We start from the raw sequence: 25,836 nt of genomic DNA, 5'->3' as shown, positions 1-25,836 counted from the left end.
GGATCTCGAACCCGTGGGCTCAGGCAATCCACTCACCTCAGCCTCCCAAGGCATGGGATTACAGGCTGAGCCACTGAGCCCGGCAACACATGGAAATTACATACGTATTTCCAATACTTTTTTTTTTTTCATTCTTAGAGTTTTCAAATGGATTTTCCTTGACCCAGGATGTTTCCGTGAACAAAGACAAAAAGCTTTTCATAGCAACTTCTGTTGTTGGTTTTTTTGTTTTAAGAGTTGGAGTCTCATTCTGTCGCCCAGACTGGAGTGCAGTGGCATGCTCCTGGGCACTGCAGTTTTGACCTGCTGGGTTCCAGTGATCCTTCTGCCTCAGCCTTCCAAGTAGCTGGAACTACAGGCGTGCACTACCACGCCCAGCTAATTTTTGATGTATTGTAGAGATGAGGTCTCATCAAGTTGCCCAAGCGGGTCTCGAACCCGCGGTCTCAGGCAATCCACTCTACCTCAGTCTCCCAAAGTGCTGAGATTACAGGCTGAGCCACCAAGGCCGGCCTGTGTTTTAATTCGTAAAAATTATACCAGGATACAGCAAAGACTTCACAGAAGAAGCTGGGCTAATGGAATCTAGGAAAAGCATCAATTCCTTAATGACACAGTTATAAGATGCTTCCAAGAAGTTGCTCTTCTAGCAGCTCAAAAGTGAAAAACTAAAAACATGGTTTTCTTCTCATTAGCTTTACTATTAAGGTCTCAATTGTAAAATGGCCTTTTAGGTTAAAAAAAAAAAAGTTAACCAAAATTAAACCTTAATTCTGTGATTTCAAAGCCTTCATTCTTTTCCCCCTTAGTCAAAAGGCTGGTCCTGAATAAAACTGGTTTCATATATTTATTTTTCATTTTCTTCAGCCCAGGAGACTCTTTGTTTATATATAGTAATGCACCACTTAAATAACAAAGTGCTATTCCCATTAAAAATTCACAGAAGAGAAATACTAAAGTTGAAGGAATCTAATGAATTATAAATATTCTTTCCCATAATATCTCTCTTTGACTCCCAAAGATTGAAGTATCTTCAAGTTCATTAGTCAATCAGCATGGCTAGCATAAGATCCACACTAACCAGTTATGTTGGTGTCACCATGCATTTTTTAATCACTAAATCAAATAATCTGGAATTATTTGTGCACTGTTTATGTAAAACTCTCTAAAGAACATAAAGATGACTATAAAATCACCAAAAAATGAACAATAATAAACAACACAGAGAAAATTATCTTACGAACAACATACCCTTGACCATTTTGTATTACAGAATGAAATGTTTTACAGTAAATTCAACATTAAAGGTCAGTCAATACAAGTAGCAAATTACTTATACTAATAAGAACAATATCAAATTTTAAAACTAATAAAAAATGGACACTTACTTTTGGTGCTACTGGACCTCTGTTGCTGTTTCTGCTTCTATGACTAGACAATGGGAAGACCTGTCCAAGCTGATTTGGACGCTCAGCACATTCTGTGGTTATAGCATTTACAGTATTTGCAGCCTGAAAGGTGTTGGAGTAAGGTGTAGGAAAAGGATGATAGAAACCCATAACTTGGGCACATGGTGCTGGCATCAGTTGATAATAAGTATACTCAGTAGAAACAGGTGGCTGAGCAGATATAATGGGATAAGCAAGGTATGGTCCAGTAGGGTTGGGATTGGGCTGCTGCCATCGTATATCATTGTTATATAATGGAAATTGTCTGCAAAACCAAATCAAGAAAGAACAAATCTATAGACAAGTCTAAAAATAATACTAAAACAAAATCTCAACTCACATTAATAAAAGAAAAAAACAGTACAGAATAGTGACTTTATCAAAATTCTGGAAAAGGGGACATAACTCATAACTCACATCATCTTACAGTTATTTGCTGTAATTAATGATCATTATGTACATGTAATAACAATTTAAATGACAGTAATAGGAACCCAATCTGATGGTTTTAGAGCATTTCACGTACCACTATTATTTGTAACTCTGTTCTCAAACTCCTTAAGGTATTTCTGCCTAAAAGTTAAACATCTAATTGTTGGGTGTGTCAACACTGGCAGTCCAAAGTTCCCGCCCAATGTACACAACTGTGACAGAATAAGGTGATCATCGTGTAAGGTGATCATTACAAAGAGTGACTTAATTCCTCCACCTCTCATTCTTCAGCTCAATCCCTGGGCCTCCTACTCCTCTTTCCATACTCTCCTAGCCATGTCCAACTCTTTTTCTCGGTTGCTCTCCTTGGCAACAGAAGCCAGCTTCAGGTCCAAGGGAAAGAAGTGAAGAGGCAATCCTGTCCACTGACATCTTATCCTCAGCATTGGCGTTTCTTCTAGTGCAGTTCACATAAAGTACCAGCAAGATTCTTCCTGTCCCAGCAGCCTCCTCACCAAAGATTGCTGCTGACCAATATGGGGTCCTCGAGAACAGGGAGCTGAAACAGAGCTTTTCCTCACTACTCCCATGACAAGCAAAATGGAAAAATATTCACTACAATATTCCTAAAAATCTTTTAAAATCATCTGCTGGCTGGCTTACTCAGGAATTCTCAAAGATTATTTGGTAAGGTAAGAAAACCAATAAGTTTATCATACTGTACAGTTGGTCAACTAGAAAAATAGTATTACTAAATTTAGTTTACAAATCATCTCAAACACTATCCAGTATAGGTCAAAGATTTTAATATAAAGGATCAAAAAGGATCCCTTAGTTTCTACTGTTTGTCCAACTCAAGAGTCTTAAGACTCTCGGAATATTAACTTGAATATTTAATCCTTGAGAAAGTAGTTTAGTGGTCTTCTATATCATACACCCAGAATTTCTCAAAGAATGTGTGTTGGCATAATGGGTTACGGATGTATGGAAATATTGATTGTCCTTGCCTGTAGAGATGGCAGAGCCTAGAACCACCAGCTGCTTCACCCACTTATATCACAGTGCTAGAGAAATAAAATTTTTTGTGACAATACTTGAAACAAGGTTGAAAGTACTTTTATACAGCAATAAAACAAACTACACAAATGAAGTAGTAATCACTCAGGCAGCATAAACAGAATTAGAAAAGCTATCATGACTCTCGTTAAGTTACATCCCAACTACTAGATCACACATTACCTGAACTGCAGGCATTTTGCTAAATCACCTTGTAACTATAACACAAACGCTGAATTTAAACTAAAATCAGAATCTAGAAATATATGCTAACTAACCATGAAAGCTTCAAAGTTAAGGACTACCACTTGATATTTTCTTCTTATGCCAGAGACTATCCTGGCAACTACAAGATTAGATGTCTAACCTCAAAAAAGGGTTTCTGTTCCCCTTCGAATATTTCATTCCTCCCTTTGAGTCATTTTATTTCAAATAAACTTAAATGACTTAATAATGAGACATATACAAAGAACTTTCTTCTCACAGAATGAGAAAATCCATATTAACAATTTTCAAATATTTACACCATTTAGTTTCATATACTCCTCTTTAAAAAGTAGAGAAATGAGGCCAGGTGTGGTGGCTCACACCTGTAATCTCAGCACTTTGGGAGGCAAAGACAGAGGCAGGAGAACAATTTGAGACCAGGAGTTTGAGACCAGCCTGGGCAACATAGTGAGACCTGATCTGTACAAAAAATTTTTTAATCCATTCTGGGCCTGCAGTTCTAGATACTTGGGGGGGCTGAGGCAGGAGGACTATTTAAACCCAGGAGTTCAAGGCTGCAGTGAGCTATGATTGAGCCACTATACTACAGCCTGGGCAACTGAGTAAGACTGTCACTCAGAAATAACAAAAATAGGAAAATGGTTCATGCTTAAAAGTTACAAAAGAAAAATATTAAGTGTGCTCTGCCAACTTCTATAACCTTCCGTTCTCCCCCCCAAAATAAAATAAACAAATTACCTATTGGACTGGTTTTCCTGCACAAATGGATAACAAGTAATTAGGTAGCTGGGAATTGGAGTTGGTTCTACACCGGAAACACTTCCATTATCACTTGGGAGAGCCATAGGGATCATAAATGTATCAGGATTCTTCTTCTGGGGAATAAATGGCTCTACCTCAGCTGACAGCTTGACATTCTTCAAAGAGAAGGTAGAAAACATTAACAACAAGTGAGCAAGCACTTAATACAAATTCACAACTTAACAACAAAAGAGTCAGTCCTTATAAACAGTAATTAGGTATCTTCTCAGTATTGACAAAATACTCCAAAAGAAAAGTAGTGTCAATTTAAAGTAAGTGAATAATGATCAAGTTATGTAGATAAAGTCATCATATAAAATAAGTGAAAAATGTATCAAAGGTTACATTTTATGAAATCATTTCTTATGTAAATTAAAGCTGTTAAAACAACCAAGAGTACAAGGAAGTCATATCTCAGGATCTAAAAATAAAGTTCATAGTAAAAAATGTAGCTGGTGGGGCTCAGTGGCTCAGCCTGTAATCCCAGCACTTTGGGAGGCTGAGGCAAGGGGACTGCCTGAGCCCGTGGGTTCGAGACCAGCCTGGGCAACTTGGCAAGACCTCATCTATACAATAAATTAAAAATTAGGCTGGGCTCAGTGGCTCAGCCTGTAATCCCACGCCTTTGGGAGGCTGAGGTGAGTGGATTGCCTGAGCCCGCGGGTTCAAGACCCGCCTGGGCAGGCGAGACCTCATCTCTACAATAAATCAAAAATTAGCCGGGCGTGGTAGCACATGCCTGTAGTTTTAGCTACTTGGAAGGCTGAGGCGGAAGGATCGCCAGAGTCCAGCAAGTCGAGGCTGCGGTGGCTGGGAGCGGCCACTGCACTCCAGTCTGGGCAACAGTGAGACTCCAAATAAAGAAAAAAAAAAAAAAATTAGACAGGTGTGGTAGTGTGAGCCTGTAGTTCAGGCTACTTGGAAGGCTGAGGCAGAAGGTTCTCCGGAGCGCTAGCAGGTCGACGCTGGGGTGGCCGTGAGTGTGCCACTGCACTCCAGCCTGGGCGATGGAGTGAGACTCTGACTCAAAAAAAAAAAAAAAAAAAAGCTTTTCAGACAAAATCATGTGTTTTCAACTAATTTTATTAGGGAAGAAAAAAAAATCATTAAATGGAATTCTGAAGGATAATTAGTTTAAATTTGTTTGAAGCATCTGAAAAATAGCCCATTTCAGGAAAGTAGGTTAGTATTATTAAATTAAAAGGAAATGTCTAAGATGAAAAAATATTTAACATAAGGGGGAAAAACTTCTGTTTCGCAGTTAAACTGGGGAAAATAATGAAAACTATTTCAGTTTCCCAGTAGACATCTGAGCAAACTAATCTATAATATGTAGTCCATTTTAGTTCACTTTATATCTTTTCTTATAATAAATCTTTAGATATCCAAAAGACATAAAAAGCTATAGCATTTAGGAATGCACATATGGGTGACAAAACTACAAAGAAAAATAAATAAGATCCTTAAAAGTCAGCAGAGGAATTACTCTTAGGAAAGAGGGAGTTGAGATTGAGAGGAAGTACCTGGAGAGCTTCAGGGGTGCCTGGCAAAGTTCTGTATACTAACAGAGATGAAACTCAGAAGGTGCTCATCCTATAATGATTCGCTAAACTGTACATTGGTTTTACGCAATTTCTGTATATTTAACAACAAATTTAACATTTTAAATTATTTTTGTAAATCTATAGGCACATTCTGCAAAAAACTACATAAGTATTATAATCTAAAAAGACATTAAACACTTTTTAATGAAATCATTAAGTGAAACTGAAGTCAATGTATTAGCCACTCAGAACAATTACCTTAAAAGTAATGGTCCTAACCTGAATTTTTTCCCAACCAATAGGGTGATATTTATTAGAAGTTCTCACTAAAGTACAGTTGTCAGAATAAGTTTCAGGCATGTTTCTCATAAAAGTAGTTAGAATGAATTTTTAAAAATCTGAAGACAAGACTTGGTATGCTCAATACATAATCTTTATTCAGAAAAATTAACTTCTCTAAAAACAGCCTACTGTAAATATTAGAAATGATTGTTTAAAGGACAGGAGGAACAAAAATCTCAATTATATAGCAGTGTTAACTCAGTATCTTTCCTCTCTACCTGATTTAACCCTGAAGTCTAAATCAGAATTAGATAAACTGTAGTAATAATACTTACAAATACGTAAACTGCAGTTGGTTTCTTGAATTTTAATATAAGAAACAAAAATATCTTCAAACTCTAATAGTTAGTAATTTTCACTATGATATTCATTAGAAGCCAAACTTACTTTTATACAGGGCTTAACATATAGAATCAATAAATGTTTTCCTAATTAGGAAAAAAAGCTGACTTTCAACAATAATGCAAAGAGAATGGAAACTTGCTTCATACAGTTCATACATATACATAAGAAGGGGAATTTAAATTACATCTAAAGGCATTAAAAATGTAATTTTCAGAATTTCTGTTTAAAAAAAATCAAAAAGTCATTTAAACATATACGAGAACTTGCTGAGCAGTTTTATAACTCTGGACTAGTAGATTTTAGTGGTTTTTTTTTTTAAGCAAGGAATTATGCATATATCAAATTATCTATCTAGGCTAGGTGGAGCGGTTCATGCCTGCAAAGCCTTTGGGAGGCCAAGGCAAGTAGACTGCTTGAGCCCAAGAGTTCGAGACTAGCTTGGGCAACATAGCAAAACCCTGTCTCTCTTTAAAAAAAAAATCCAGATGAAGTGCGTGTGCCTGTAGTCCCAACTATGTGGGAGGCTGAGGTAAAAGGAGCACCTGCTTCCAGGAAGTCAAGGCTGCAGTGAGCAGCAATAGTACCACTGCATTCCAGCCTGGGCAACAGAGTAAGAAATCGACTATAAAGCAAATCTGTCTAAAATGAATAAGAAACCATACTAATATAATTATAAATAAATAATTTTAAAATAACACTTTTCCTGCTCTTCCCTCCCCACACACAAAATAACAATTCATAAATTACTTTGGTAACAACAAATTCAAATTTTGGCTCAGGTCAAAAGTTTCAACAAATTTTTATACCCAGTTTCGTTTGTACTTTATTAAAAAAATTTTATGAACTTTAGGCAACACACTGTTCAAAAGGCACCATGCATAATTTATAACTAATGTATATATATAAACAGTATATACTTTCAAACATTAAAATGTGTATTGGTTTCTATTCTAAGTGCAATGCTAGATACCAGAGTTCAATAATAAAACTCACAGACATTGAAATGATCCTTTGTTTTCAGGAAAAAAAAAAACTGCTATAGTCAACAGCTGCACAAGCAGAAGATGTCACCAGTAGGAACAGACTGGCAAACTTTTTCCTATAGTTACAAGTCTGTATGGTTTCAAAAGTTGTTCATTGTGACTTTGGAGCCTTCCGTTATCATACATCAAACTGCAGCATCTGTTTGTTGTTTTCAGGCCTGAAAAGCATATTAAAATCCCTAACTATTAAAATTCTACATAATAAAGCCCATATAGATAACATGTTAAATAAGCAAGCATCTGGCAATATTTTAATTATACTAGTACAGAGATAGAAAAAAAAAAAAAAGCCTTGCAGAGTGGACAACAAAGTGTTATGAAAAGAACTAGAACAGTTATTTCATACATGTTATACCAGTTACTTCATAAATTTGTTTAGTCTCTAGTTTTGTCAAGATTTATTTTTTAGGAATCAGAAATTTTTTTTTGAATTTTTATTATATAATAAACTCTGGTAAATACTGGGTTTGTTTCCAGCCTCCCTTCTGGTCCATCCATCCATTTCCCTTGTCCCTGTCCCAGGAGTACACCAAAAGCAGAGGATGGAACAATTATCTTCCCACCTTCTGGAAGGCAACTTTCTCATACTGTACAGAATTGGGAACAGCCTAGGGGATGGGAGTGGTCCCATAGGTCAGTCTTCATCTGTGTCACGAGGGCCCATGTACTGGCAGACAGCATCGTAATGAAGCTCCACCACTTGATTCTCTCTCTGCAGCTGCACCAAAGCCCGGCTCCGAACTCTGTCTCTGCCTAGCAGATGTCCTACACTTCCAGCCTGTGGGCCCAGGACCACCATCACACGGTCGCCCTCTGCCTTGGGAACCAGGGTCTCCAGCATGTCTTCCCTCAGGCCTTCCAGGACTCGGCCTTCATCTGTTCGACACACACAGGTATCTGGGCTCAGGACATCTTCAATCGTCATCTTGGTGTTGTAATATTGGCCAGCTTTGTGCAGCCTGTCCACAAACCGCACACGTAGGTCCCTGTACAACCAGTGCTGAATCCTGGGGGCTGCCTTCTCACTCTTGGCTGCAGACCCATCCTGTAGTTCTGGAAGGTGTTTCCGCTTCCTCTCTGAGCTCGCCCGCTGGACATGGAGGTCCTGATTCCGGAGGGCCTTCTGTAATAAGGCTGTTCCATTCTGCTGTCCTGGGCAAGTTCTGCTCACCTGGCTGAGATCCAAGGAGTTCTTGTCAAACTCCTGCTGGGAGACAGGCCGCAGGCAGTACTCATTAACAGTCACCACGCGGCTCCCCAGAGTCAGGCGAACCATGGCCCGAACATTGTCAGGATCGAGGCCTTCCACCTTCCCACATAAGCCTCGGTGAGGGCCAGAAAGGACCACCACAGCTCTACCAGGCACCAGCGCTTGAGGCTGGTCTTCCTTATCCTTCTCTTGTTCCTCACCTGGCCTCAGCACATGGGAGGCACCACTGGGGGCCAAGGCCAGAGCCTCAGTCAAGTTGGCACCCAACCCTAACCCCTTGGGCCTCAGAGAGTTGACCCGGGGCTTTACTACTTGATTGAAGGTGCGGCCAATGCCCACGCCGGGTTTCCAGCCCATGCCCCGCAGCATGGCCATTCCATAGTCCTCCACAGGGACTGCCTCATAATTGGCCTCCTCCGGCACTGTCTCACCCCGGGGTTTGCTGTCTGCCCCTTCCCTGTTGGGGGTCCATCTTTTCTGGATCATGGGGATAGTAAAAGTGGGGTTGACACCCGCATTCTCTCTCTCCTCCAGAGACTTCATGGATTCCTCAATAAGTTCCTTTGCGGCCTGGGACTGCCCCCCATCCAGCACAGCCCCAGTATGCGCGGATGGCCCAGGGGGCTGCGCTGGTGGCTGCCTGCCATGGCCTTTCTGGATCAAAGGGATGACGAGTCTCTTGGGGGCTTCTGGGGGCTTCACACTCTGCACCTCCTGCCCTTCCAAGGTTGTCAAGAAATCCTTTTCCTCCGGGGATGGCTCCGCGTCATCTCCAGCGTCCGCCGGCCGCCTCCGGGCGGACGTGCGAGCGAAGCCCAACGAAACCTGAGCAGTAGAAGCTGCCGCCGGCTGCAAAACACCTTCTTCGGCGTCCGCCATCTTGCCCCTTTTTTCAGGATCAGAAATTTTACAGCAGAGAGTTGTCTCCTCGCAAAAAATAAACACGGAATAAATTTAAACTACACTGAACAAAGACTAATCATTCTTGTACTACTATTTGCCTCCAAAAAACAACCACCTTCGTAGTAAAAAATTACCTTTATCTTTCACATATTATATCAGAATTTCTCAAATTAATGAAAAAAAATCATCATCCTAGAAACACGTCTTTGAAAAAATATTTAAGCAGTTTCACGCTCATTTTTAAATTTCGTGTACATTAAAGCAATTGTCAATAAATAAAATGCTTTTGATGTGAATAACCTAGAAAACTCAAAATTTTAAAGTAGCTTATTAGAAAAATGCATTCAGCATCGAGCATATGTTCTGGAAAAAATACCATAATAGAGCAGTTTAGGGGAAATGGGCAAGCATTACCACAAAGCACACATCAGCAGATAATTGCACTAAACTCCCCAGAGACAGAAACTCCAAAAGAATGCAAATAATTTTCTCAGATTAAGCAACAGAAAAATGACACCCACTTAAAATCAAGGCTGAAGTTAGAATGAGACACTCTCCCACAGTGAAACTCCAGAGTATGTACCACACACGCCCACAGAAAAAATATGACCATGGAAACCCTCCATATTCTGTATTAAGGTAAAAATATGGTATCTCAAACATTAAGATCTTTTATATCTCATGACTAAAGAGGAAACAATGTCTTCTGAAGGAAAAAAAAAACGATTAATGCTTTAGAGACATCTGCTGGCTATATTATTTCTGATAAGAATGGCTTCTACTTAAACCACTGGCCAAAAGAAACTGTAGTAGTTATTTGCCTAAGTTTTACAACACTCCAGATAATATTGAGGGGAAAAAAAACCCAACGTAGTTAGCTTAGATTCTGCCCATTTGCTTTGCTATACATTTCCCCTTTTTCTTTTTTCGAGTTGGAGTCTCACTCTGTCACCCAGACTGGAGTGCAGTGGCCGCTCCTGGCCACCACACACTCGACCTGCTGGGCTGCGGTGATTCTTCCGCCTCAGCCTTCCGAGTAGCTGGAACTACAGGCACGCACTACCACGCCCGGCTGATTTTTTAATTTATTGTAGAGATGAGGTCTCGCCAAATTGCCCAAGCGGGTCTCGAACCCGCGGGCTCAGGCAATCCACTCACCTCAGCCTCCCAAAGGTGCGGGATTACAGGCTGAGCCACCGAGCCTGGCTTTCCCCTTTTTCTTAAAGTAGACCAAATCTAATACTGTTAAAATCTAATGGTTCTTTAAAAAAAAAACAAAACAGGTTTCTAGACTTAATATTAGTTTTTAAATTATCTAATCTAATAATATTTTACATTTATTATTTTCTCTTGCTCTAATGAGATTTCCCCCCTAAATTATTACCTTGAAAGCTTAACTTTTATTTTCCTTTTAAACTATTTAACAATGAAAATATTTATAACTATGCATTTGCCTCAGAGTATAGCTTCAGCCACATCCCACAGAGTTTCTTTTGTTTTTTAGAGACGGGGTCTCACTTTGGTGCGCAGGCTGGAGTGCAATGGCTATTCACAAATTATTCACTGGTCTAAACCTTTTCCATTTCTGACCTGGGCCAGTTCAACTCTCTTTAGGCAACCTAGTGGTCCTCCAATCCCATGAGGTCATATGGATGTCAAACATACCTGATAAGTACACTACAGTCCAAAACTCCTAGGTCAAGCGATCCTCCTGCCTCAGCATCCCAAGTAGCCAGTACTATAGGCATATAACACCACTCCAGCCCAAGTTTTCATGTGATACTTTTATTGTTAATACTTTTTTTCAATAACCTATTATTCTGTGTTATTTTCTCTTTTACTTAAAAATGTCTTTTTAGGTTTTTTTTAAAGTCAGAATCTCACTCTGTCGCTCAAGTTAGAGTGCGGTGGTACTCTCACGGCCACTGCAGCCTTGACCTGCTGGACTCAGGCGATCCTTACGCCTCAGCCTTCCAAGGAGTTGAACTACAGGAGTGCGCCACCACAGCCAGCTAGTTTTTAGAGTTATTGTAGAGATGAGGCCTCACCAAGTTGCCCAGGCTGGTCTCGAACTTGAGGGCTCAGGCAATCCTCTCGCCTCTGCCTCCCAAAGTGCTGGGATTACAGGCGTGAGCCACCACGCCCAATGGAAAATGTCTTTTCAAATTTTCAAATGGTATTTTCTCTAAATGAACATGTATATACTTTCTTTCTTATTATAAACGTATTATTTTTAAAATCTGGTAAGATAGATCATTTACTTAAATCCATATATAAAGGCCAACTACAAGTATTACCAAATAACAAATTTAAAAGTAACTTATTTCGAATACCGTTGGAGTGCTGACATTATTTGAAGTTTATAAATTAAAGGAAATAATTATAATTATAATACAGAAAATTTTGAATCCTTATTGGTGAACATGTTGCATGAAATCACATGTATTCATTAGTTTGCTTTTCTAAGAGTTAAAGACATTCATAATCAAAAATTTTATAAAATCTTTTAAAAGAACTTATCTGATGTCAGTGTAAATAGTAAGCCAACATTTATACATTACTTGTGATAACAGAAAAGAAATTGTGAACCCTCAAGTGTTCTATCACTTCTTAGTCCGTTGTTTATTTAAAAAAAAAAAAAATCGCAAAACATAGCCCTAAATTTCCTAAAAGTGGAAAAAAGAAGCCTTTATAACAAAATGAACTCCATGATTTAGTCTTCACACAGGCCTTTTTTTGGGGGGGGGGGAAATGCATTATACCAAATAACATATCTTCTTAGAACATCTAGTTCTGGCAGTCAAATTAAGCTACTTGTTTTGATTAAATACAGAAACTATCCTGTAAAAGAGAGTGCTAAAAGAGAATACTCCCAAGATTCTATTCCACTTATAACATTCTTTCCAATAGTCATTATTGCAATTAAGATTATCTAGCACTATATTCCCAGTGACTTACTTTTTATAATCCCAATCAGCACACATCTTTTTTATAAAAAGATTTTATGTAAAAAATAAGAAGTGAGTCACAAGAACAGCGACATGAATGTCTTCAGGCAAAAAAAGTTCAGATTTTTTTTAAAGTTACACTTGTGGAATACCCCAAGGATTTAATTAGGTTAAGATGAAATAAAAGTCTGCATTAAGTACTATTTTTTAAATATCAAACTTCTATTATTTGCTAACCACTGCAATACTATAATGAGTATGTTTTAATGCTGTAAGTATTTCCAGAAATTCTGAATAAGTTAACGCTAGTCTGAAAAGAAAAAACAAATATTTTGTGAGGAAAAATGGAAATTTGCCACATACTACATATACCTCTCAATGACTCTTACCTATTTAAATTCATGTCAACAGTGGAAATAATATAAGAGTACAGTCCAAATATCCTGGAAAAACCATTATATTACTCTATGGTATACTGTAAAGAATCAAGAATTCCACAAATAGAGGAATCTCCAACCCTAATCTACCATCATGTTAATGGGTCTTAGCCTTTCTTTGAGAATGTGATGAAAACAATGGAGTCTTGCTCTAGAAAATGAAATAAAGCACACTATTTCCAGGTATCCATGGACCCCTGAATCAACTGCCTACTGCATTATCTAGGCATATACGCATCACCTTCCTGGATCTGTTCTCTAAGTATATGAGAGAGTGGAGGATTTTCAAATTAGTCATTCATTTAGGGTAAGGTTGGGAAAGAGGAAGAAGATACCGAAAAAAGGAATCTTCAATATTAATTAATTTTTCATTATTTTTTTTTTTCTGTTTCTTAAAAATCGACACGGTTTTCATAGGTTGTGGACTTTGAGATGTGGAATGAAAGAGGATGAGGATCTCTAGTTTAAATTTGCTCACAGTACTTGCTGCTAAGATAATCATACACAAAACAGCTATGCCAGAAGTTACCACCTAAATAGTTAATTACATTTCCTCTAGGATGAAAAGAACTGTAAGTATACATATGGCAGCATTACTGGTGACAGTTCTGGCATCTTGATGAAGAACCAAAATGTTGAACCCTTTCATTAGTAACAAACATACAAGGAAATGAGTCAAGAAAAATTCCTGTTCACTTGTCAGGCTTTTGAAATCTCAGGTATTTTTGACGATATTTTCAAAAATAATTAATTAAGTTGGATACAGGCTGTATATAGAATGCTCTGGGTCACAGAAAACCTATGTGTCTGTATTTCCCAAGAGGCTTCACATCAATTTTACCGTGGTAATTCCAAGTACTGTCTTACAAAACTCATGTATGTTTTCAGAGTTATAGTCTCATAAAGCTTTTTTGTTATTAAAGCATGTGTAAAAACAAATATACACAACTAGGAAACTGTGTTTTGCCTGCTAAGAACCCAATTTCGAAATCAAAACTAACTCCAAATACATAACCATATAGACACAGACAGGAATTTGGGGAAACTCATCCTATTTACTCAGGTGCTAATTGTCCATTTGCAAAATTAATAGGCAAAAATTACTAGCCTCTCTTCTTCATCTATGTGCCTAGTTCACCACAGAACGAGGCCTTCTATGAGAATAAAGAGTGAATAAACTTAGACTTCAAATTAAGTCGTTTCCTAGAGATCTTAAGAATGGAAACTACTGGGGGGAAAAACTGTTATTTCAGATTATTTTTAACACTGTCATCATCCCTGCTTCCTGGCACCTACTAGCATGGAAAACCAGGAATTTGATGCAAATAAAAACAACACAGAACACTAATGGGACTACTTTGCGAATATGAAAACCGGCTCGGAATGAACTCATGCTCCTATACTCTTAAAATACAAGCTCGATTAAAAAAAAAATAATAATAATGACGTGTTTTTTTTTTTCTTTTGCAAAATAAATAGCTAAAAGGACAAGGGGAAACCGTAGTATCCTTTCTTAAAAGGAAGGCCTCCCTAAAGCCACTGCAAAAACAATGCTTCGCTCGACTGCACGTAGATCTCGAAGGCCCGTGCCTCCCCCTCATCTGCGGTTATCACACAATCTCTTACGGTCTCTCTGGGTGAGAAGCCTTCAAACGCCTTTCCACCTTGAAAACACATTCCAGAGCTGGAGGGAACATGGAGAGGGTAGGGGAAGATTCGCTGGAAGTTGTGAGCCCTCCTCTTGGGAGAGCACGGACAACTTGACGCCTTCTGGCCCCTCTCGCCAGGCCGGGGAGGAGGGGCAGCGGCGAGCCCCCCGCCCGAGGTCATCAGGGCTGGAAAAGCCCCCCAGCCCGAGGCAGCCGCCGGAACAATGCAGGCGGGCAGGGCGCAGCCAGGCTCCCGGGGGAGGGGGAACTGCGGCCGCCGGGCCCCCGCGCTCGGAGACCTGGGCCCGACCCGGGAGGAAGCAGCGACCCCCAACCGGCCCAGCCCGAGCCCGGCTACCTGGTCTGGGGGGACTCGGTCCATGGCGCCTGCAGCCGCGAAGGGCCCGCGCTAGTCGGTGTGGAGAGCGCCTCGGGCCGCTTTCTCCATGGCCCCCCGCTCGGGTCCACACCCGGCTCCGGACCTTCGCCCTATGTGGCTGGCCGCGACACCGAGTCGGCTACGCCACCGGCCGAGGAGGCGGCTCCAGCTCGGGGGAGATGGAGGAGGCGGCAGCAGCCTCGGGGAGGGATCATCTGGGACGGAAGCCGAAGAGGGCCCGAATGGGCGGGAGGCGCAGTCAGAAATGGAGGCGCACGGAAGGGAAAGGAGGCGGGGGAGGCAGTGGGCGGAGTGACGGCAGGCCGCCCGAGTCGGGGGAGCAGGAGCGCGGGCAGACCTAGAGGCCCAGGCAGGGTGGGGACGCCCAGGAGCGTGTTCCTCGAACCACACTCCACCCCTGGACTGTCAAACCGGAGGAGTGGCGGGCCACTTGGGATCCAGGATACCCGGGACCTCAGAGAACCTTCTTCCGGATCCGAAACCACCTCTCAGTGATGTTGGAAGAGCTTTTAGCTGCCCACTGCACATATGCTCCTTCCTTATGTTACTCAAATAAAGGGAGTCATGACTATAAAGGAATGAGAATATGGTGAGAAGAATGGAGTCTTGCCCCAGAAAAATGCATATATAAAATGCACTCACAAAATGGAAGAAGCCCTGTCAGGACGCTCCATAAATACTTACTGATGAGTTAATTCATTGTCCAGGTCCAGGCCCACCTTTAGGCTCACTTCCAGGCTGATCTCACCCGTCTCGGAACCCCTAATTTTGCCCAGGATCAGCATAACACGACCCAACAGGTAACTATGTACTCTGGTATGTCGCTTTTACCACTGTACTTATTGTTTCTTTTTTCTTCATCATTAGCTCCTTGAGGGCAGAGACTGTCTTAAAACTGAACACTTGGTTTTCATGACCGATTCCCTCTGGACTTCTCAGACACACCCTCCAACACCCACATCTTCTCTGAAGAATTCTTGCTTGTGGGTCAGCTCCCAGGTGAGGAAGAAATATAAAAAGCTATACAAGTCGGCCCCTACAAATTCCACATCTCCAGGTTCAATCAACCACAGATTAAAAAAATATTTGGGGAAAAAAACAGCAATAAAATGCAAATTAAAAGATGATACAGTATAACAACTATTTGCATATTATTTACATTGTATCAGGCATTATAAATCATCTAGAGATGATTAAAGTGTATGGGAGGCTGTGCATAAGTTATATGCAAATACTATCCCATTTTATGTAAGAGACAAGCACTTGTGGATTTTGGTATCCATGGCGGTGCTGGAACCAGTACCCTCTCAGATACCTAGGGAGGATTGTATAAGCTAAATTATACACAAGTGAAGAAACAGAGTAGAAGTGGCAGCTGTTTGGAGCACTGTGTGTGTGGCAGTCTACAGCTGGGAAAGGGAAAGAGATTTTTAAAAATTTGCTGTGTCATGTTTCAGGAGTCGTCAGTAAAAGACTTGAATTGCCTTTCAATTAGTCTAGGTTATTAATCTGGTTATTAGGCTTCAAGATGAGGCTGGTTTGTGAAGTGTACTTAGGTTGGTATAGATTATCTCTAATCTGAAAATTTGAAATCCCAAATGCTCCCAAACCCCAAATTTTTTGAGGGCAGGCCTGACGCTCAAATGAAATATTTGCTGGAGCATTTCCATTCTAGATTTTCTGATTAGAAGTGCTCAGTCAGTTAGTATAATGCACATATTCCAAAATCCAAAATCTAAAACACTTCTGGTGCCAAGCATTTCAGGTAAGGGATACTCAACCAGCACTGTGTATTGGCCTGCTGAAAGGAGCTATATTTTTTCCAGTAAGATTTACATCAAGACTGGCAGTAGAAACAGTTTGTAAAGTGAAACATTTATACATAGAGATCTCTCATGTGTTTAGTTTTGTTTAACTCTTTTTGTCTCCTCAAGTTTAATATATTTGCATGTGTGTTTAAATTGTACGTATAAGTATGAATGTTACATGTGTACAATTAATGTAATGTTAAGTCCCTAGTGCCTATAACACACCTTGATAGAATTCAGTGGATGCTGAATGAATTTAGGATTTGAATTATTATTACAACTTTATTATTAAGAAATGTAGCCAGGCTCGGTGGCTCAGCCTGTAATCCCGTGCCTTTGGGAGGCTGAGGTGAGTGGATTGCCTGAGACTGCGGGTTTGAGACCCGCCTGGGGGCAGCAAGACCTCATCTCCACAATAAATCAAAAAATTAGCCGGGTGTGGTAGCGCATGCCTGTAATTCCGGCTACTCAGAAGGCTGAGGAGGAAGGATCGCCAGAGCCCAGCAGGTCGAGGTTCCGGCCACCGCACTCCAGTCTCGGCGACAGAGTGAGACTCCAACTCAAAAAAAAAAAAAGAAATGTAGTAGTAGTAAAAGAAAACCTTTAGACAAATTTAACAGCGTTCAGTTGAGCAAAGCACAATTTGAAAATTGAGCAGTCCGTGGAATCAGAATAGGTTCAGAGCAACTATGGGGCTGCCACATGGTAGAATAATATTTATGGACAGAAAAAAGGAGGGTGACATACAGTCAATGGAAATGGGGTAGAGAAACAGCTGGATTGGTTACAGTTTGGTGTTTGCTTTGTTTGAACACACTTTGGACAGTTGGCCACCTATGACTGACCAAACTCTGATTAGCATAAGCGTAGGATACAGTTGGTTTATACATCCAAGGGTGGCTACAGTTCACTAAATACAGAAGAACCTCTAGCCTGAACTTAAAATATGTAAGGAAGCAGTTTTAATTTTATTTAACAATTCCTCTCTTTTGGTCAACCACTTTCAATTTTGAGAGATTTACTAAACCTTTAGGCATTGACATCAGGGGTTAGAGCAGAGGCGACTTATCGGAATCTCCTTTTTTTCAGGAGAGAGAGAGAGAGGTCTGTTTTGGGATCTATCTGCTTCCTTAAAGTTTCAGTTTGATTATGTGGAACGTGGCATTAGTGACTCCGTTTGGGTTTGATCGGTCTTCTAGGGCTTAGTGCAGGAGTTCAGTCCAGAATGATGGTCTCTCATAATTTTGTTTAACAATTTCTCTCTTTTGGTCAGGCTCTCACCTAGGAGAGAGTGTGACCAAACTCAGGGTTTAGCACTATTTCCAGTTACCATTATTTTAAGTTTCTGGTCTCAGCACATCATTCATAGGCTATAGTGTCCTCATGATTATGCATTTCTTTGAATTTTCTCTCTCTTTCTTTTTTTTAATTTTTATTTTGGATTCAAGAGAGTACACGTGCGTGTTTGCTACATGGACATATTGTGTAGTGGCGGGGATTGAGTCTCAGATGGCCCATTCGTCAGATAGTGGACATTGTGCCCCATAGGTAGTTTCTGAACTCTAATCCCCTTCTCCCTCTTCCCCCTTATTGATGTCCCCAGTGTCTATTGTTTCCATCTTTGTGACCATTTAGCTCCTACATATGAGTGAGAAGATACAGTGTTTGTTTTTCTGTTTCTGAGTCAGTTTACTTAGGATGATGAGGACATGATTTCATTCTTTTTTTTGGCTGCATAGTATTCCATGGTGTATGTATACCACATTTCATTATCCACTGATCAGTTGATGGGCATTTAGGTTGATTCCACATCTTTGCAGTTGTGAATTGTGCTGTGATGAACATGCAGTACAGGTGTCTTTTTTATATAATGACCTCTGTTCCTTTGGGTAGGTACCTAATAGTGGGATTGCTAGATCAAATGGTAGATCTACTTTTAGTTCTTTGAGTAATCTCCATACCACTTTTCATAGAAGTTGTATTAATTTCCCCTACCAACAATGTGTAAGTGTTTCCTTTTCTCTGCATCTATGACAGTATCTATTTTTTTTTTTTGATTTTTTAAATAATGGCAATTCTGACTAGTATAAGGTGGTATCTCATTGTGTTTTTTTTATTTTTATTTTTATTTTTATTTTTATTTTTTTTTGAGTTGGAGTCTCACTCTGTCGCCCAGACTGGAGTGCAGTGGCTGCTCCCGGCCACCACAGCCTTGACCTGCTGGGCTCTAGTGATCCTTCCACCTCAGCCTTCCAAGTAGCTGGAATTACAGGCACGCGCTACCATGCCCGGCTAATTTTTTTGTTTTATTGTAGAGATGAGTTATCGCCAAGTTGCCCAGGCGGGTCTCGAACCCGTGGGCTCAGGCAATTCACTCACCTCGGCCTCCCAAAGCACGGGATTACAGGCTGAACCACCGAGCCCGGCCTTCATTGTGGTTTTAATTTACATTTCCCTGATATGAGTGATGTTGAGCATTTTTTAACTGTCTGTTGGCCATTTGTATGTCTTCTTTTTTTTTTTGAGTTGGAGCCTCACTCTGTCACCCAGACTGGAGTGCAGTGGCCGCTCCCAGCCACCACAGCCTCGACCTGTTGGGCTCCAGCGATCCTTCCGCCTCAGCCTTCCAAGGAGCTGGAACTACAGGCGCGCACTACCACACCCGGCTCATTTTTATTTATTGTAGAGATGAGGTCTCGCCAAGTTGCCCAGGCAGGTCTCGAACTCACGGGCTCAGGCAATCCACTCACCTCAGCCTCCCAAAGGCGCAGGATTACAGGCTGAGCCACCGAGCCTGGCTGTATGTCTTCTTTTGAGAGATGTTTGTTCATGTCTTTTGTCCACTTTTTAGTGAGGTTGTTTGCTTTTTTCTTGCTGATTTCTTTGTAGTTCTTTGTAAATTCTGGATATTAGACCTTTGCCAGATGTATAGTTTATGAGTATCTTCTATTCTGTAGGTTGCCTATTTTCTCTGTTGATTATTTATTTTGCTGTACAGAAGCTTTTTAGTTTCATTAAGTCCCACTTGTTTATTTTTGTTTTTGTCGTATTTGCTTTGGGGGTTTTAACCAGAAATTATTTGCCAAGGCCAATGTCCAGAGAGTTTTTCCTAGGTTTTCTTCTAGAATTTTTATGGTTTCAGGTCTGATATTTAAGTCTTTAACCCATCTTGATTAATTTTTGTATATGGGGAGAGATAGGGATCAATTTTCATTTTTCTACATGTAGCCATTCAATTTTCCCAGCATCATTTGTTGACTAGAGTGCCCTTTCCCCAGTATATGTTTTTCTCTGCTTTGTCAAAGATCAGTTGGTTGTATTTGGGTTTATTTCTGGAATCTCTATTCTGTTCCATTGGTCCATGTATTTGCTCTTGTACCAGCACCATGCTGTTTTGATTATTACAGCCTTGTAGTATAATTTGAAGTCCGGTAATATGATGCCTCCAGCTTTGTTCTTTTTTTTTTTTTGAGTTGGAGTCATACGCCATCGCCCAGACTGGAGTGCAGTGGCATGCTCCCGGCCACCATAGCCTCGGCCTGCTGGGCTCTGGCGATCCTTCCACCTCAGCCTTCCAAGTAGCTGGAACTGCAGGTGCGCACTACCACGCCCGGCTAATTTTTTATTTATTGTAGAGATGAGGTCTTGCCAAGTTGCCTAGGCGGGTCTCGAACTCACGGGCTCAGGCAATCCACTCACCTTGGCCTCCCAAAGCGCTGGGATTACAGGCTGAGCCACCAAGCCCTGCCAGCTTTGTTCTTTTTGCTTAGGATTACTTTGGCTATTCTGGCTCTTTTTTGGTTCCATATGAATTTTAGAACTGTTTTTTCTAATTCTGTGAAAAATGTCACTGGTAGTTAGATAAGGATTGCATTGAATCTGTAGATTTGGGTAATATGGTCATTTTAATACTGTTGATTCTTCCAGTCCATGAGCATGAGGTGTTTCCCCGTTTGTTTGTGTCCATTGTGATTTCTTTCATCAGAGTTTTGTAGTTCTCATTGTAGAGATCTTTCATTTCCTTGGTCGAGTATATTCCTTGGTATTTTAGCTTTTTGTCTGCTATTGTAAATGGAATTGAGCTCTTGATTTCTCAGTTTGGTCACTATTGGTATATAACAGTGCTACTGATTTGTGTATGTTAATTTTGTATCCTGAAATTTTACCAAATTCATTTGTCAAGTCCAGGAGACTTTTGGAGTCTTTAGGGTTCTCTAGGTATAAGATCATATTGTCAGCATACTAATAGTTTGATTTCTTCTTTTCAAATTTGAATACATTTTATTTCTTTTTCTTGCCTAATTGCTCTGGCTAGGACTTCCAGTAATATGTTGAATAATAGTGGTGAAAGTGAGCATCATTGCTTTGTTCAAGTTCTGAGAGGGAATGTGTTCAACTTTTCTCTATTCAGGATGACATTGGCTGTGGGTTTGTTTTATATAGCTTTTATTATTTTGAGGAATGTTCCCTTGATGCCTAATTTGCTAAGAGTTTTTATCATGAAGGGATGCTGGATTTTATTAAATTCTTTTTCTGCCTCTATTGAAATGATTGTATGATTTTTAATTTTGATTCTGTTTATGTAGTGGATCATGTTTATTGACTTGTGTATGTTAAACAACCCTTGCATCCCTGGGATAAAACCCACTTGGCTGTGGTGTACTATTTTCTTTTAATGTACTGTTGAATTCAGTTTGTTAATATTTTATGGAGGATTTTTGCATCTATGTTCATAAGGTATTTTGGTCTATAGTTTTCTTTTTTTGTTGTGTCTTTTCCTGGCTTTGGCATAGAGTGATACTGGCCTTGTAGAATGAGTTACTCTTCAATCTTGTGGAATAGCTTCAGTAAAATTGGTACCAGTTATGCTCTGAAGATTTGGTAGAATTCAACTATGTGTTCATCAGGTCCTGGACTTTTTTTGTTGGAAGACTTCTAATTACTGTTTCAATCTCGCTACTAATTATCAGTCTGTTTAGGGTTTCTATTTCTTCCTGATTCAAGATTGGGAGGTCCCTTTCCACACTGCCCAGAAAGGAGTTCATACAGCATTGTTCTGAATTCCCGTTGTAACCTAAAGGGAAACTTTCACAATGTCGGGAGCCCTTGATGTTCTGCAAATGAAGGAGGAGGATGTCCTCAAATTCCTTGCAGCAGGAACCCACTTAGGTGGCACCAACTTTGACTTCCAAATGGAACAGTACATCTATAAAAGGAAGAATGATGGCATCCACATTATAAATCTGAAGAGGACCTGGGAGAAGCTTCTACTTGCAGCTCGTGCCATTGTTGCTGTTGAAAACCCTGCTGATGTCATTGTCATATCTTCCAGGAATACTGGCCAGTGGGCCGTGCTGAAGTTTGCTACTGCCACTGGAACCACTCCCATTTTACTGACTGCTTCACTCCTGGAATCTTCACCAACCAGATCCAGGCAGTCTTCCCAGAGTCCCATCTGCTAGTGGCTGACCAGCAGCCTCTCACAGAGGCGACTTATGTTATTCTGCCCACCACAGATTCTCCTCTGCATTATGTGGACATTGCCATCCTGTGCAACAAGGGAGCTCTCTCAGTGAGTCTGATGTAGTGGATACTGGCTCAGGAAGTTCTGCATATGTGTGGCACCATCTCCCGTGAACACCCGTGGGAGGTTATGCCTGATCTCCACTTCTACAGAGATCCCGAAGAGATTGCAAAGGAAAAGGAAGCTGCTGCTGAAAAAGCTCTGACCAAGGAAAAATTTCAGAGTGAATGGACTGCTCTAGCTCCTGAGTTTGCTGCTACTCAGTCTGAAGTTACAGCCTGGTCTGAAGGTATACAGGTGCCCTCTGTGCCAATTCAGCAGTTTCCTACTGAAGACTGGAGTACTCAGCCTGCCACAGAAGACTGGGCTATAGCTCCCACTGCTCAGGCCACTGAATGGGTAGGGACATCCATTGAGTGGTCTTAAGCTGTTCTTCCACACACTCTTAAGCAACATGGAAATAACGCTGGCGGAAAATAAACATCAGTTTCAAAAAAAAAAAAAAAGATTGAGAGGTTATATGTTTCAAATAATTCATCCGTTTTCTCTACATTATCTAGTTTATTTGCATGGAGGTGCTCATAATAGTTTTGGATGATTTTTTGAATTTCCGTCATATCAGTTGTAATATCTTTCTTTTCTCATTTCTGATTCAGCTAATTTTAGTATACTTTCTGTTTCTTAATCTGGCTAGTGGGCTAGTGATCTATCAATTTTGTTTACCTTTCAAAGAACCAACTTTTTGTTTCATTGATTCCTTGTATTTTTTATTTCAATTTATTTAGTTCTGCTCTGATCTTCATTATTTATTTTCTTCTGGTAGCTTTTGGTTTGGTTTGTTCATGTTTTTTTTGTTCCTTGAGGTGTGATATTAGGTTGTCAATATTCAGTCTTTCAGTCTTATTAATATAGCCCTTAAGTGCTATAAATTTTTCCTCTAAGCACTGTGTACCAGAGATTTTGATAACTTGTCTCATTGTTGTCATGTTTCAAGGAATTTTAAAATTTCCATCTTGTTTCATTGTTGACCCAAGGACCATTTAGGAGCAAATTGTTTAACTTCCATGTATTTGTTTTAATTTTTCAAGTGCTTCTCGGAGTTAATTTCTAGTTTTATTCCACTGGTCTGAGAAGGTGCTTGATACGATTTTGATTTTTTTGAATGTATTGAGACTTGATTTTTGGCCTATCATATGATCTGTTTTGGAGAATGTTCTATGTGGTGATAGAAAATTGTATATTCTGAAGTTTTGGGATGGAATGTTCTGTAGATGTCTGTTAGTTCCATTTTGTCTAGAGTCCTGTTTAACGCCAATGTTTCTTTGTTGATTTTCTGCCTTGGTGATCTATTTTTGTCAGTGGGGTGTTGAAATATCCCACTTTTATTGTATTGCTGTTTGTCTCTCTCTCTCTCTCTCTTTTTTTAGGTCTAGCAGAATTTGTTTTATAAAGGGCTCTGATGTTAGGTACATACATAGTGTTTAAAAATTGTTGTGAGTTCTCATTGGATTGATTCATTTATCATTATATATCATTATGTAATAGCCATCTTTGTCTTTTTCTTTCTCTTGTTAATTTAAAGTCTATTTTATCTGATATGAGAATGGCTACTCCTGATCATTTTTGGTTTCCATTTGCATGGAATATTTTTCTCCCACCTCTTTATCTTGAGTCTATAGGAGTCTTTGTAAGTTAAGTGGGTCTCTTGAAGGCAGCAAATATTTGGGTTGTGTGTTTTTTTTTTAAAATTTATTCTGCTAGTTTATATATTTTTAGTGGGGGCATTGAGACCATTTACATTCAGAGTTAATAATGATATGTAAGGTACTATTCCATTCATCATACTTGTTATCTGGTTGCTTTATTTATTTATTTTCATTATTGTGTTGGTGTTCTATAAGGCCTGTGGACTTTATGGTTCCCAGCATTTTTTCTACTGCTGTATTTTGACCTTTTGTTTCAGTATTTAGAACTCCTTTGAGTATTTCTAGTAGAGCCAGTCTAGTGGTGACAAACTCCCTCAGTGTCTGCAAAGGACATCATTTGTCCTTCATTTATGAAACTTAATTTTGTGGGATACAAAATCCTTGGCTGGCAATTATGTTTGAGGAGATTGAAGATGGGGCCCCAATCCCTTCTGGCTTGTTGGGTTTCTTCTGAAAAGTCTGCCATTAGTCTGAAAAGCTTACCTTTGTAAGTTATTTGATGCTTTTGTCTCACTGCTCTTAAAATTCTTTCCTTCACACTAACTTTGCATAGCCAGATGAGTATGTACCTTGGGGGTGAGCTTTTTACAATGAATCTTTTATGCTGGTTTTAAATTTTCTTTGAAGTTGATTGATCAGTTTCGTAATCAACCTTTTGAATTCTGTGTCTAAAATTTTAAAAATTTCATCTTGGTTAGGGTTTGTTACTGGAGAATTTATGTAGTCTTTTGGAGGTGTTGGAAAACTCTGTTTTTTCATATTGTCAGAATTATTTCTCTGGTTCCTTCTCATTTGGGCAGACAATTCCTAGGTTGGAACTGACTGGGCATAGCCATGAAAATATAACTCAAAGAAACATTTCTTTTTTCTTTTTTTTTTTTTTTGAGTTGGAGTCTCACTCTGTCACCCAGACTGGAGTGCAATGGCCGCTCCCGGCCACCGCAACCTCAACCTGCTGGGCTACGGCGATCCTTCCACCTCAGCCTTCCGAGTAGCCGGAATTACAGGCATGCGCTACCACGCCCAGCTGATTTTTTTGATTTATTGTAGAGATGAGGTCTCGCCAAGTTGCCCAGGCGGGTCTCGAACCCTCAGGCTTAGGCAATCCACTCACCGCAGCCTCCCAAACCGCGGGATTCCAGGCTGAGCCACCGAGCCCGGCTAGGTTAAACATTTCTTATTTGAATGTAGACAGATTTCAGAAGTTTAAAATAATACAGAAACAACTTCTTAGCATTATTATTAGTATTCCTGCAGTCACGATACTGCACATTGCAATTTTCAATAAAAGCCCATTTTCAACTAAAGTCAGATCAGGCGCAAGATATTTCTTGACTAGCTCCGCTAGTATAGGATAACTCTGATAGTAATGTTGCCACCTAATATTGTTTCATTTGCTTTCTAATAGGAACTAAGATAAAGTTTTATCTGTTCTTCAATCCTGTACTTGAAGATTTGACCAATGGAGATGATTCAGTTTCATTGAGGCCCCTTAGAACCTGAAGTTTGTGCCGTGCTTGAGGAGGATGTTTTGTGAATATTTTCAGATACACACCTAAGATTGTTACTCTTCTTTAGAGTTGTAATTTCTTATATGTGTTTATTTCTATATACCTTTTTTCTTATACGTGTTTATTTCTATATACCTTTTAATTAAATTGTATGTACATTTGTGGCTCAAAAGGATATAATTTTTTCCCTAAATGTATCTGGCCAGCTTTTCTTATCATTATATTAATTTTTAATTATTTTCCTATTTATTTAACTATTTGAAGGTTCTCAATAATTTTTTGCATAGAGTTAACATTTTTTAATCACCATTATAATTGCAATTTATATTTTAACTAATAAAATTTCAACATAAGGAGTTGACATCCAAAATGCTTACTTATATTAGAAAGTACTTATTCTTATATGAACACTAACTCTGACTAATACTTTGTCTTATAATTTATGTTAATAAGATATAATGGTTACCCAGTGAAGAAACGTGATGGGGGTAGAAGAGCATA

The 25,836-nt window shown here is 39.7% G+C and overlaps 1 protein-coding gene and 1 pseudogene across 2 annotated transcripts in view; both read right to left on the bottom strand.

Moving 5' to 3' along the window:
- Positions 1 to 15,032, bottom strand: part of SECISBP2L (SECIS binding protein 2 like) — a 55,754-nt gene extending 40,722 nt beyond the window's left edge. The window contains exons 1-3 of the mRNA XM_008069897.1: positions 14,745 to 15,032; positions 3,903 to 4,081; positions 1,389 to 1,713 (exon numbers count right to left, since the gene is read on the bottom strand). Coding sequence (XP_008068088.1) covers positions 1,389 to 1,713; positions 3,903 to 4,081; positions 14,745 to 14,768 — 528 coding nt within the window. The 5' untranslated portion in view covers positions 14,769 to 15,032. The remainder of the gene's footprint in view (positions 1 to 1,388; positions 1,714 to 3,902; positions 4,082 to 14,744) is intronic.
- LOC103272385 lies at positions 7,666 to 9,332 on the bottom strand (annotated as a pseudogene). Its single transcript, XR_505117.2, has one exon. The product of XR_505117.2 is annotated as a G patch domain and KOW motifs-containing protein pseudogene (transcript).
- Positions 15,033 to 25,836: the final 10,804 nt, after the last annotated feature.

Source organism: Carlito syrichta, unplaced genomic scaffold (genome assembly GCF_000164805.1).
Source record: "Carlito syrichta isolate Samal-C Ts95f unplaced genomic scaffold, Tarsius_syrichta-2.0.1 Scaffold312386, whole genome shotgun sequence".
Classification (NCBI taxonomy): domain Eukaryota; kingdom Metazoa; phylum Chordata; class Mammalia; order Primates; family Tarsiidae; genus Carlito; species Carlito syrichta.
The sequence above is the reverse complement of the archived record's forward strand: the minus strand, read 5'-3'. Positions and strand labels throughout refer to the sequence as shown.